The sequence below is a fragment of the Pangasianodon hypophthalmus genome, chromosome 5, assembly GCF_027358585.1.
Source record: "Pangasianodon hypophthalmus isolate fPanHyp1 chromosome 5, fPanHyp1.pri, whole genome shotgun sequence".
Taxonomy (NCBI): domain Eukaryota; kingdom Metazoa; phylum Chordata; class Actinopteri; order Siluriformes; family Pangasiidae; genus Pangasianodon; species Pangasianodon hypophthalmus.
Window position 1 is genome coordinate 1,010,845 of NC_069714.1, and position 14,568 is coordinate 1,025,412.

General features: G+C 40.6%; 1 protein-coding gene across 2 annotated transcripts in view; it reads right to left on the bottom strand.

Moving 5' to 3' along the window:
• Positions 1-14,568, bottom strand: part of frmpd4 (FERM and PDZ domain containing 4) — a 28,148-nt gene extending 13,580 nt beyond the window's left edge. Inside the window, exons 1-10 of one of the 2 annotated variants that reach the window (XM_026910507.3) lie at positions 14,322-14,568; positions 9,085-9,186; positions 3,851-4,008; positions 3,629-3,731; positions 3,324-3,369; positions 2,998-3,102; positions 2,715-2,822; positions 2,214-2,345; positions 1,551-1,670; positions 140-276 (exon numbers count right to left, since the gene is read on the bottom strand). In XM_026910507.3, the coding sequence (XP_026766308.3) occupies positions 140-276; positions 1,551-1,670; positions 2,214-2,345; positions 2,715-2,822; positions 2,998-3,102; positions 3,324-3,369; positions 3,629-3,731; positions 3,851-4,008; positions 9,085-9,186; positions 14,322-14,362 (1,052 nt within the window). In that variant the 5' untranslated portion in view covers positions 14,363-14,568. Of the gene's footprint in view, positions 1-139; positions 277-1,550; positions 1,671-2,213; positions 2,346-2,714; positions 2,823-2,997; positions 3,103-3,323; positions 3,370-3,628; positions 3,732-3,850; positions 4,009-9,084; positions 9,187-10,003; positions 12,325-14,321 lie in introns of those variants that run through there. The other variant, XM_053233826.1, reaches the window with a different exon arrangement.

Consider the following 14,568-nt stretch of genomic DNA (forward strand, 5'->3'; position numbering starts at 1 on the left):
TTTCATTATATCAATGACACTGCATTGAACTAATACATTTGGAACTGACTTCAACTTATGGATGGATGGACAGATTGACAATGGATATTGCAGAAAGGGACAGATAGATATGCACACAAGTGAGTTTAGAATCACTCACTCAATGTATTTGAGGGAGACTTTCTGAGTTTGTTTGGTGCTGATTGTGAGGATGTACATCTGAAGAGCAGCGAGACGAAGCGCTGTGTCATATTTCAGCTCTGACCCGAAACGCTCCTGAACAACATCCTTACAGCTCTGAAAGAGACAGAAAGAAAGAGAGACAAAAGGGAATTTTAATTTAACAACCTCTTAGACCCCTGCTCCACCTCCTACCTCCCAGACCCCTGCTCCACCTCCTACCTCCCAGATCCCTGTACCAATCTCCTTGAACCCTGCTCCACCTCCAACCTCTTAGAACCCTGTACCAACCTCCCAGGCCCCTGCTCCACCTCCAGCCTCCCAGACCCCTGCATACCTCCAACCTCTTAGAACCCTGTACCAACCTCCCAGGCCCCTGCTCCACCTCCAGCCTCCCAGACCCCTGCTCCACCTCCAGCCTCCCAGGCCCCTGCTCCACCTCCAGCCTCCCAGACCCCTGCATACCTCCAACCTCTTAGAACCCTGTACCAACCTCCCAGGCCCCTGCTCCACCTCCAGCCTCCCAGACCCCTGCTCCACCTCCAGCCTCCCAGGCCCCTGCTCCACCTCCAGCCTCCCAGACCCCTGCATACCTCCAACCTCTTAGAACCCTGTACCAACCTCCCAGGCCCCTGCTCCACCTCCAGCCTCCCAGACCCCTGCTCCACCTCCAGCCTCCCAGACCCCTGTTCCACCTCCACCTTCCCAGACCCCTGCTCCACCTCCAACCTCTTAGACACCTGAACCAACCTCCCAGACCATGCTTCATCTCCGAACTCTCAGACCACTGTACCAACCTCCCAGAGCTCTTCTCTGCCTCCAACATTCCAGACCCCTGTACCAACCTCCTATCTCCCAGATCCCTGTACCAATCTCCTTGAACCCTGCTCCACCTTCCACCTTTTAGACCCTGAACCGACCTCCCAGACCCGTGCTCCACCTCCAACCTCTTAGAACCCTGTACCAACCTCCCAGACCCCTGTACCAAATTTCCCAGCTCTCTGCTCCGCCTTCAACCTCGCCCACCTCCCCGACCATCCAGACCCCTGCTCCACCTACAATCTAACAGACCTCTGCTCCACCACCAACCTCCTCCCAGACTCCTGTACCAACCTTTCAGACCCCTGCACAAACCTCCCAATCACCTGTGCCACCTCTAATCCCCCAGAGCCTTGCTCCGCCTCTGACCTCCTTTTGTAGTTTGTAGCTCCTCAAACCAAAGTTTATTTTTTGATTGCAATATATATTTTTAAAAAAACACCCTCGCACCTTGTTTGCTAAGTTATTTACCTCTTAGTTTGTAGGTATTTTTATTTCTATGTTCTAATTCTAGTTTTGTCAAATTGTCTGCCGGACTATGCATTATAATGGCTCACATTCGTTGCAGTTACCTGCACATAGAGATACTCAAAGGTCACAGGGTCACGACGGAGAAGATCCACTGGATCCCTTGGTACAAAAGCAATGCGAAATAAACATCTCATCTTGTGCGAGCCAGGTTGTTGAGTCACCTGAAACAAAGATATTATATACACAGAAAGTTTTTCTTTCTTTCCAAACTGTTAAGACAACATATAGATCATTTGAATCTTAACACAGTAATAACTGTTTTAGTCTAACAGCTGATACTGACTTTGTGTTATGCAGTCAAGTCAATAAACATATTATTTTGGCGAAAAACAATAATTTTAAAACCATAAAACAATTATATGGCACTGTAATAGTATTTTTTATTTATTTATAGGATAGTGCTAAATTGTAAGAGATTTTGTGCAATGGTACTAGCTTCCTTGCCAAGTGTTTAGTATTCAAAGTAAAAACGTTCTTCTTTTCCATGTGTGGTTATGTCCTGAACAACTTACTACAAACCTAAAGAATGTAGAATACTTTTATAGCCTGGTAGTATGTGGTTTGGGACACAGCAATGAAGAGACTGAAACACACTTTCCATGTCGTGATAAACTTTTATAACACATTTGGATGTTTTTTTTTTTTAATTTCCAGTTATTCCATCTAAATTATTTTATAGTTCAAATGTAACATTCAAGGCCTACCCGACTTAGCATGTCTTGCTCATGCAGGAGCACCAACTTTGTGTTAGAATTTTCCATCTTCTGCTCCAACATCAGAGAAAAATGCTCAATGCTTTTAATGGACAACTTCTCTTGCAGCGTCAGTAGGACGTCCTTCCAAAACACAAAAAGACGAATATAAAAATGTTACTTAGCTGATGCATATTATAATCATCAACTTGAGGCAAATCCATTGTTTATTTGTGAGAGCAATCCTTGTATTCAACTAAAACCTCTGAATATACTGCTTGCTTCAGGTTTTTTTCCGATTATTTATTAAGTTCAGGAGATAACACATCACCCTGAGAGTGTTAACCGTCGTCCTCTATTAGCCTTTCTAAAATTAACAACGAACCAGTTCTCAGTAGTAGATTTATATTTTTGTGATAATGACAGCACCATTCCCATAATACAAACTGCTTAGCCGTGTTGGTATTTTCATTGTTAACGCAGATCAAATTTGAATTAACACGATTTAAATACCTTAATTGAGGTGTTGCTGTCAAACTTGAATGATTTTGTCTGGCCGTTTTCAAGGTACACTTTCAGAACATTTGGCATGAAGAGAAGCGAATTATCCTTCACCGTTTCCTGAAATCAAACAATTAGCAAAATATATCCCTTAATACTTTCATATGTAAATAATGCAATTTAAAAAAGAATCTGTAATTACAGTATAGATATAGATGTTATGTGGCAGTAAATGGAAAGGCGAAGCTGTAAACTGATAATTTGTTGAAACAGTGCGTTTTTTTTTTTTACTCACAGGAATTTGACCATTAACGATGACCTCTTCGGCAAATCGAACTTTTACCGGGTTCGATTTCAGCTTTGCCTTTTTGGCAGCACTCATGAAGGCAGACTTGGGCGACTGGAGAAAACAGAATTAAAATAAGAAAAAAAAAAAAAGACACATTTCTGCAAATGAATTTGAACATGAAAATGAATTTCTCCAGAAAAAAAAAACATGTAAATTTAGCAATATGAGATATTTCCCTCAATATACATACTGTATATATATTGATGAACATAATTAGGAAATTAGGAAAGACGCTAAAAGTCTGTTTATTATAGAAAATGAAACGCACTTACAGGGTACGGCTGAATAACCGTCAACACAATGGCCTCCTTACAACTCCTAAAACAGAGGAGAAAATAAATGGTAAAAATTTTCAGACTTGTATCCAGCAGAACTGTGCAATGGGCGTGATGATGGCGTGTTTTTGAAACAATTTTGTGGCCTATTTATTGCGCTAGATCAGAAAACATCTCAAATCAGGTCTGAGAGTAACATCTCTAATACTCATACTCAGTGTGTGTCTGTGTATCAGTGTATTTAATCGGTGTGTCTGTGCAAGAGAGACACCTTGTAATAAGCTGTATTTCTGTTACAGTACCTGACCAGGTCGATCACTCGCTCTCTAGGGGCGCTGCTGACTGGTTCATCATTGATCATAATGATCTCATCTCCGGGAATCAGTTTTCCCTCTGATGGACCGCCTGTGGTTGACATGAAACCTTTGACAGTCTGCTCCATACATGGACCAATACTGTAAAAATGAAACTTTTTGCGCTCGGCTAAGTCTCTCTAATGTGCATGAGGAAACAGTAACTATTACCTGGAGTGACAGAACGAACTACAACAGGCTTTTCACTTCCTGCCACGAAGCCGAAGCCTAAAACCGGGTCTCGTCTCATTTCAACTTTCCGGGGCGCTAACTTATCGCCCTCCAGCCCGAGACGCACTTCCTCCAGAGAACTCGGCTGGGAGACGTGACTGAGAGAGAGACAGAGTGAGAGACATTTAGGTTTAACACTACTTTATTGAACTTTTCACCCATTTACTCTGATTTGTCCTATTAAATAATTGTAAATTAATAGCAGAGTAAAAAAACAATTCAAGTCATTCACATGCTAAATAACCTTCAACAAAAAAAGAACCACAACTAAAAAGGAACTGAACTCATAGTTTAAAACGTGAAAACCAACTGCCCAGCTTCTCTAACGTTACATAAATCAGGTTAAAGTAAGCAAACTCCACACGGATGCAAGTCGATAGCATTGCTTTGAGAATGTTCTCTGCGCTGACTGAACCAACGCCTCGTATCCTGTGCTTTTGTGTTTTTCAAATAGCCAGCATAATGACATTTGTCTGTCACAGCATGAGAATATGATCAAGTGCTCACTGTACTTTTTAAAAAAATAAAGGTTACAAAAAAAATGTTCTGACCTATTTTTTTTTTTTTTTCAAAAATACAGGCCAATATTTGCACTGGCTATCTCACTCACTGAAACACTCTGATGCTAAATTAATTTTGCTTGCCCTGATTTTTTGTGTGTTAAGTGAATCATTTTGGGTGTGTGTAATTGACTCCAGTGCTTTGGGGTTGACTCTTAGTTTTTCAATTACTGGAAACAGGGAATCGACTCATTTTTGGACTGACTCTTTTTGGGATCATCTCATCTGGGGATTGTCTATTTTTGGACTGACTCTTTTTGGGATCGACTCGTAGGATTGACTCATTTTGGGTTTGACTTGTTTTTGGATGAACTCTTTTTTAGAATCATCTCATTTTGGGATCGACTCATTTTGAGATTGAATCATTTTTGGATCGATAATTTTTGAGACCAACTTGTTTTGGAATCATTTCATTTTGGGATTGAAAATTTTTGGGATTGTCTCATTGTGGGATTGTCTCAATTTTAGAATTGTATTATTTTGGACCTGACTCTTTTTGGGGATCAACTCATTTTGGGATTAACTATTTTGAGGATTGTCTTATTTTGGGATTTTTTCATTTAGGGATCGACTCTGAGATTGACAATTTTTGGGATTCTCTCATATCAAGATTGTTGACGGTGGAGTGGCTGGACGCTTCATGTCCCAGGACTCCCTCATGTCTGTGTTACCTTCTGGCTCTCCCTTTTAGTTATGCTGTCATAGCTAGTCTTGCCGGAGTCCCTGCTTGCTCTCTGCACGCAAAGCACATTGTCCTTAACCATTAGAGGACAAAAGCTTACCTAACAATCTCTCCCTCTCTCTCTCTCTCTCTCTCTCTCTCTCTCCCTCCCTCACTCTCTGTCGAGCTACACATGCTACTCCTGAGATGCCAGTGATCCTGACCCCTTCTGCTCTCCGGACCTGCCTGATCCATCCTGATGCCCTGCTTCTGGTTGGAGTTCTCATCTCATGGAAACCACTCGCTGCTGCTGAGGATGGCCCCACACACACAGCCTAAAGATACACGAGATTACTGAGGATGGTACCACTTAGAAACCATGAAGATGGCTTTGGACTACAATTGCTATGATAACTTTAGGACTGCAATTTCCACAAACAGTTTTGCACTCAAGTCTCCATCAGCAGTTTGATAACTTCAACAAAACAGACTTCATGTGAAAACTGTGATGAATTTCCTGGTTATACAACTGCACTATTTGACCATGTAGTACACAGTTGTAGAAGGGATTTATTTATAGTCGCACTATCCGGTGTCACCCAGATGAGGATGGCTTCCCTTTTGAGTCTGGTTCCTCACAAGGTTCCTTCCTCATGTCGTCTCACGGAGTTTTTCCTTGCCAATGTCACCTCTGGCTTGCTCATTAGGGATACATTTATAAATGTATAAATATATAAATTTTAAAAATGCTATAAAAAAAATTGAATTGAATTTTGGGATTAACTATTTTGGGGATTGTTTCATTTTGGGATTGTCTCATTTCAAGATCATCTCATTTTGGGATCGATTCTTTTGGGGATCGTCTGTTTTTGGGATGGTCTCAATTTGAATTCAACTCTTTTTGGGATCTTCATCACCTCTTTTTGCGACCATCTAATTTTGGGATTGACTCTTTTTGGCGTTGACTCTTTGGGATCAACTCATTTTGGGATCAACTCATTTTTCTGTTGACTCTTTTAGGATTGAGTCTTTTTTTTGGGATCATCTAAATTTGGGATCATCTCATTGTTTTAGTTGTTTTTGTGCTTTTTCCCTCTTGCACCACAGCAAATAGCCAACAATACATTTTTTATCAATTAAAAAAACATGGTTTTTTTATCCATTTTTATTCACACTTAATGTTGTGGAGCATTCGTGAAACAAGTTAGTTCCTGTTCTCACTTATGTTATAGCAGCTATAAACAGTCGTTGCCTCACCAGCCTCTCTTTTTTTTTCTTGAAATAAGATAAATTAATAAACACCTTCTGACCAGTCAGCATCGGGACTTTAACAGCACTGTGGTATAATATACGTTGTATTGTTTGGAATTGGTATAAAATGGGCATATATGATCATTTACTCTCAGCTTGTTGAATGTATGATGTGAAACGATTCAGGAGAACCAAGGTTCTGTAATTTCAGAGACACAAACACAATGTAAGCTTTGCCTTTTCATGTTTTTTCAACTGTTTTTGTTAGCTAATAATTGTTAGTTGACTTTAATCGATGCAACAATTCAGTGGAAACATGAAACTAAAAGTCTGCATTATGGACATGTTGTTACAAAATGCCTCTTGGTATTAAAACTCGTCCCTGTTTTATTCCTCTGCTCTTTTTTCCTTCTCCCGTACTGTTCACTAATTAGAGCAGTGGCTGTGTTCAAATCACCACGGCTCCTGACACATGCGGCGCGCCACGCCGAAGGCCTACAATTATTCCTTCACATGAGGGAGCTAGGGCAGAGCTAGTCGTCAAATCACTACAGCTCAACATACACACATTTACAGAAACAAAAAGCCCACAAACATCCAGGTCCGTTACAGGTCCTGCTATCTCCTAACTTCGCACAGAGAATACAGTAAAGATAAAGATCAGTCAAATGCTGCAGGAACTGTTTCTGAACCTCAGCATCACCTACTCTTTCCATGCAGTGGCACCAGAGACAGACAGACAGACAGAGAGAGAAAGACAGAGAGAGACAGACAGAGACTATCTAACAGCGGAATGTGAAATTAAAAGCCCTGGCCTTCAGACCCTCCAGTTCATTGTGCAATAATAATAAGATGTGCTGGATCAAGTGCTATTCTATGTGCCGCTGAATAAGGAGTGTGGAAGCCATTTTCTTCAGTTAAACCAGTGATTAATGTGATAATGACAACTAGGACTATCCCTGCAGCGATACACTGGCGATATACGAGACTCCTGTTAGATTTATTTTAACGCTCAGCTTCTCCTCTTCTCATTCATATATTATCGTATTGTCTTATATTGATAATGTCGTAATTAGCATTACAGCAGATTTTTTTTCTTCTCAGCTACTTGACATGCATTACAGTTTATCAAAGGTAAGGGAATTCATCACTAAAGTGCATTTCCTTGCTTTTATGAACATGATCAAATTCAACAGTGTTCATTACATCATACAATTTATTGTTAAAAATGTTTGCAATGCACATTTCCGTGTTTAATGCACTGCAGCAGGTCCAACTGTAAGTGTATTGGTTTTACTGGTTGGAAACCTGGAGCATTAACACAGAATTCAGTTATTGTTTTCATTTACTGTTGATTACAATAGTAAGAATTTACAACCGAAACTATATGTTTCTTTTTTCTTTCTTTTTTCATAATTTTTCCCTTTTACGATTTTTAAATTGAAAATGTCTATTTTTTTAAAGAACTTTTTCTTTCATACCTTCACTCATTTCAGCTTGGGATGCACAGGATGCAAAAACTCATTTTTGCAAATGTCTCCTTTAAGTGTCATTTCTGTAGTCCAGAATCTCACACAGTACAAAAAAAAAATAAACCCGAAGTGCTTAATGATGTGCTTGTGTTTCGAAACAGCTTTCAGCTTGTGTGTGACTTGTGCTGTGCGTTTTCTGGCAGGAAGACGTATGTAACCCGCTGTGGGATTATATCGTGCTGGCTATATGTTAGAGTGCATTGGCATGGCCACCTGCTAAACAGGCCACGCCCACCTCCACATATGTTCACTGAAATGGCTGTCATTAGAGTCATCAGGCCTACGAAGTGGTGCAGGATAGCATTCAGTAAAAGCTTAATCAGATACATTAACATTGTTATACCACGAGTCCACTGCCTCGCTGTTCGTCTTTTGATAACTGATGAAGTAAAAACAGTTCTTGGTAGTCACTTGGCACAGCGTTACGTGACACGAAACGGAGCTGAAGCGACGGAAGGCCTCGTTTTAAAGACTGTAATTTCAGATCAGCCCTCGCCCACATGCTGTCTTTCACGCCAAACGCAGATTATGGGTCTCTTCAGACTCGCATTCCTATGAGCAAAGCAGTCGGAGCAGCGCTCAGCGTGAACAATACACCCGACTACCACCATTTAACACAAAGCAGGTTTTACACTGCCAGATTTCAGCAGAGTTTTATGATTATTACTCGTCACACCGTACTAGATCCCAGGAAAATCATGGCTGAATTCTACAATAGACTGTGTGACGCAATCAGTCAGCGTGATTTGGAAATCAGCGTGTGCAGAAAACACGTTTAAACATTCCTCAAAGTCAGCTTGAGGTTTCGTTTAAGTTTCGCCAGTGCCGCTATCATATTTGTAGCTGTCCCGTGAGTTTGCTGTGCTCCTATTGGTGGATTTTAGATGAGTATCGTAGCAGTGCTCACACTCAGTCTCAACTCATGACAGAAGAATTCTTTTCAATTTTTGTCTTTGATAGTAAAACCATGAGAATAAAAAAAAAAAACAAAAAGACGAGCAGCAACATGATGTTATCAAAAAAAGTGGCAACCAATCACACAGCTGGAGAGAGAGAGAGAGAGAGAGAGAGAGAGAGAGAGAGAGAGAGCGAGAGAGAGCGAGACACCAGATCACGCCTTAATAACACTGTAGTCGTATAAACCAAACACTCTGTTTCCATCTGACTCACTCGATGAAGCAGTCACGCTCGTCTCTACTGGACACCGTGTCCCATCCGTCTACAGGACCGTGAGACGAAGACGTCCATCCGCCTGAGGCTTTGGTCCTGTGGCTGAAACCATAAAACAGAAGGGTGTGAGTTCAAATCCCAGGACCAGCAGAGATGCGAGTGTGTGTATAGCAGTTACTACGATGCTAATAAGTGGTTAAATGATTTTTTTGTTTTTTATATTGTTGTTCAAGTGGAACATCGACGAATCTGTAAAGTGAAGCAGCGGCCATTTTGAACTACTTTACTCATATAATTAAACATTTAAATCCGGATTTATTTATACACAGTATCACCTTACACACTGTAACCCTCGTTCCATGCTCACACACACACACACACACACACACACACTGTGCACAGAGGTAAATATTTACCAGACTGCAAAGCATCATTTCTATTCTTTTTTTTCCTCTTTTTCTTTTTTTTTTTTTACAGAGAAAAGAATTACTTTCAAAAAGTAATTAATAATCAATCACATCAAATGCTTTTTTTTTTTTTTTTTTTTTTGGACAGAGAAGAGTAAATAAAAAATGAATTAATAAACAAAATAAACATTATTCCACCCTAAAGCTGGTATTCTAAAACTCAGCAATGCACCTTCATATTTTTACTTTTAATCGACGGTTATTTTTATTTGATCACTTTTATTTTACATGGTAACAGTTTATATTAATAGATCATATAATATTAATTAGTGTGATGCATATAGAAGAACAGATATTACAAGTGTTATAATAATATTATAATAACAAATAGAGACAGTGAGACAATGCCTTCATATATAAATATTAAACAAAGTAATAATAAAGATTCAGTTAGTACAATTAGCCCAGTTGGTTAACGTATTTGCTCGAGACGAAGAGCTGAAGTGACTCACCGTTTGAAATGACGCATTGTTAGGACGGCACGCCGGTTGGGATGAATTCATTTTCCTATACAGATGTTTGTGTATTGTATTTTTAATCCTCTGAGTGGGCGCCTCGCTGCTGTAACGCCGTGTCTGCAGTTGCACAGTGAAACTGAACACGCTCCACAGTCATTAATAAATGACGTAGCGTGTGGAGGAATGTGTGCTGAACAATTAATGACCAGTGCAACCCTTCTCTTTCAGCTGCGCGTGCTTTCAGTCTGGCTACGTGCCACTGCTACAAATCCACCGTCGTTTGGGTACGACACGTAAATGACTTTATTCTGACTGAAACGGTGATGTTATGCCTCTGTTGGCCCCACCCACCAGTTTAATCTCACTCTCTGATTGGCCGATATTCATCCCTATTCTCTCTACTCATCCTCCATCCGATCACGCTACACAACTTAGTGACATTCATCCGTCCATCCATCCATCCATCCATCCATTCATTCATTCATTCATTCATTCATTCATCTTCCATTAGCGCTGAGCTTTTAAAAGTTATATGGTTAGATTGGACTTCACTTTAACAGTGCTATGTTTGGATTAGATTCTGCTTTAAAAGCTCTGTACTCAGATTGGACCTTGTTTTACAGCTCAGTGTTTGGACTGGATTCAGCTTCATGGCTCTATATTTGGATTGGATGTTTTAATGGCTTTATGAGCTCTATGCTCAGATTGGATTCTGCTTTAACAGCTCTACAATCAGACTGGATTCTGCTTTAAAAACTATATGCTCAAATTGGATTCTGCTTTAATGGCTCTATGCTCAGATTGGATTCTGCAAATTTCTGTTTGGCTCAAATTTAAAGGCTCTATTATCAGACACTTTAATGGCTCTATGCTTAGATTGGATTCCTCTTTTAAAAACCCTTATGCTCAGATTGGATTCTATTTTCTGTGCTAGATTAGATTCTGCTTTAACAGCTCTGTGCTCATATTGGATAGTATGTTAACGGCAATATGCTGAGACTGGATTCTGCTTTAATGGCTCTGTGCTCATATTGGATTCTATGTTAACAGCTCTATGCTTGGATTGGATTTTTTGTTAACAGCTCTATGCTTGGATTGGATTTTTTGTTAACAGCTCTATGCTTGGATTGGATTTTTTGTTAACAGCTCTATGCTTGGATTGGATTTTATGTTAACAGCTCTATGCTTGGATTGGATTTTTTGTTAACAGCTCTATACTCAGATTGGATTTTATGTTAACAGCTCTATGCTTGGATTGGATTTTTTGTTAACAGCTCTATGCTTGGATTGGATTCTACAGCTCCAGGCTCAGATTAGATGTTACGTTAACAGCTCTATGTTCAGATTGGATTCTGCTTTAATTCTGCTATAATGCTTCTCTGCTCAGATAAGATCATGCTTTAACATCTCTATATTCTTCTTCTTTGTTTACAACAACTTTGCGCTATTCCTGAAATGGAAACACTTGTATAGCACTATCGCTATGTGCTTGTCTTGTGCTTGTCTTACTGGCACATTTATTTACAGCACATCGGGAGAACCACAGCAGTGTGCACTTCGCATTCTTATTAGCCGAGGGCACTTACAACCAAAACCTGAAAGATTAAGTCCAAGTGTCTGATCAAGGCCAAATATTAGATGTCTGATAATCAGTTACGTGATATACCTCGATATTTGACACACTTTATTGTAATAGCAGCCGCTTCAAAATGCCACTGTGTTCCATTAGGGAGGAGGCTGCCGAGGCAGACAGCGTTTTTGGGCACCTTCTGTGTTCCTGAAATAAAGTCCATCCCAAATTGGACTTTATTTCAGGAACACAAATCCCAAATTGCTAACAAAATTGAATGTATCCTTCACAGAGAGGAAGAAATAGGCCTGTATGGTGTCACATATTGAAGATCAACTGAATAAAATGTTGCATTTGTTCGTAGTGAACGCTAACTTTTGGACCATTATTACATTTTCTCTGATTGGATGTTTTTGAAGCAAAAGGGGGCAGGGCCTTCTTGATTGCTAAAGGTGACCTGGCTGGTGATTGGTGTCAGTGAACAGGATTAATTTCACCTCCACTCTTGGGCACTGCTGTGTTAAATTATTTAAAAGCGCAAAGTGATACACACTCTCCAGCTGAAGTGTCGGTACGCTAAGGCTGAGGTCTGTGAGCTTTGTATTGGCAAAGTAATTACATAGAATGCATTGTATGAGAAATTAAAAATTAACCAAGCCTACATACAGCCAGTTCAAAAATCTGATTATAACACCAAAAACTAATACAAGAAATTAGATATCAAAGCACTGACATTGTAAGTTATGGTAAGATATGTAGTTAATAAACTCAACACGCTTAATTAGCAATCCAAGAATCATACGATACAGGTGAACACAATGTGATAACAAACCAATGACAGGACAGAGGTAGAACCAAAACATGCAAAACAAACAAAAGCACGTGAACCCCAAACAAGGAGACGTGAAAGGGGGGGAATCGCAACATTAGGTGTAAATACTAAAGAAATAATTTACATCTTTTGAAGCAAACTTAACACTTAAAAAAAGAACACGCTAGAAGCATTACAAAGTTTTTCTGAGGTAACAGTGATGCTGCTCTTCACACGCCACAAAACTGTGCAACCTAAAATCAAGAAGCTCTTCTATACATTTATGGCTAGTTTTTCACTTTCTCAGAAAACTCTCTCAGTTACTGTAAATGCTAAAAAATCACACCTGTGATGTCCCTTCAGGATAAAATAACACTGTCAAATCAAACTAAAGTGTTTGGCTCTAGTGAGAGTTAAATGTTGTCCAGAGTGCAACTGCACGGTCATTAACCCGGGAATTCCGAGTCGGGAAAAGTTTAGATGTGTGTAATGTCATTCCGCTGATTGCAGCCCAAATTTACTAACGCGATAGGACCACGGTAACAGATCAGTTTTATGAGCAAAGATGAATAAGACAGTTGACCTGCATTACATTTCTCTTTGTTGAGACTAGGCATACAAATATGAAAGTGCTCTAGGCATCTGTGCTTTTCCAAGCCAAAGTACTGGAATGCTATTAGATTGGAATTCTGGAAAATCGACTTAAACTTTCCGACTTCCAAGTACAGTGGATTGCAGCATTCGCCCTCGCTTCATCTCTACCTAAAGAGAGTGATGCAGCGGCGCTTTAGTCCATCCAGCTCTCTCATCTCTTCATCTGTACACTCTGCTCAAACAGATCAGCTTCCAAAGCTTCAACTTTCCTGCTAATACACATCATCTCATAGATCGCTAACTAGCCAAGCCGAGTCTCTGCGTCCTGGACTTTTCAGTCCAGCGTTTACATCAACGTCTCCACTACTTCTCATTGACACGACTTTCAATGTCTCTCCAAAATGGTGAGTGAGTTGTTAAGGCGCTAATAGTGAAACCTGACTGTTATACGTTGAACTTTTACTCTCCTATTAAACTCCATTTTAAATAACGACGTCTCCTGTCACATCAGCGTGGCAGACAACTGATAAAATCTCACGGAAAATACAAACAAACCAGCAGCAGAAGTGCTAAACACATCACAAATATTACAATATCAACATATTTCATGTGTTTCAAGCTGAAATTTTAATATAAATGTTTCCCAGAAGCCTGTGTTGTTTGGGATTTTTCTACTTGTTGACCCAAAAACAAAAAAAAATCACTTGTACTTGGTTTGGTCCATAACTTATTACCGTTATTTCCGTTATTTCCGTTAACTGACATTTAAATTTAAATTTAGATTTAAATGCAGCTGTTCTAGAATCTTTGGAGAGGCGCGTGCGGCGGAAAAAAAAAAAAAAGGCGGGAAGGGTGAGGTGACGTACCCGAGTAGCACGCGCACTCAGTTGAAGTGAGGTGAGTCACTGGATATAAAGAGAGACTCCTCATCTCTCTCTCTCTCTCTCTCCCTCATCTCTCTCCCTCATCCCTCCCTCATCTCTCTCTCTCCATCCTCTCTTTACATTCCTGTCAGATGGCTAACAGGTCGGTGTTCACACACACACACACACACACACACACACCCCTCTCTCAGCCCTGGTCAGTGGTCACATTACTGCAGGGTTAAACACAGGCCTGTGGTTTTACACCCAATGAGGAGGAAATGAAACGCGTCACGCACTGAAAAAAAAAACAAAAAAAAAACACAAACGAATTTCCGACCTCACGAGACACGACGCATCTTTTCTTCCCCTTCATCCCTCTGTTTATCTCTCTCTCTGTTTTTATCTCTCTGTGTGTTTATCCCTCCATCCGCCTCCCAGAAGTCGCAGTAACGCCGGAAATGGCGGACTCACCCTGACAGCTTGGGCATCCTGACGAAGCTGAACACGTCCATCAGGTCCGCCGTTCACTCGCCTCCCACTGGCGCGCGCGGATAACGGAGGAGTAACGGACGCTCCGAGGCGGGAAACGGGCTGAGAGTGCGCGAGGACACGGCGCGGTCTTACTGCCGCCAGACGGCATTTTCTCCCGCCTTTTCCTGCCGCTAAACTGGCAACATGTTAGCATCAGTGCCATCGCAGCGCCCGAGCATGATGCAGG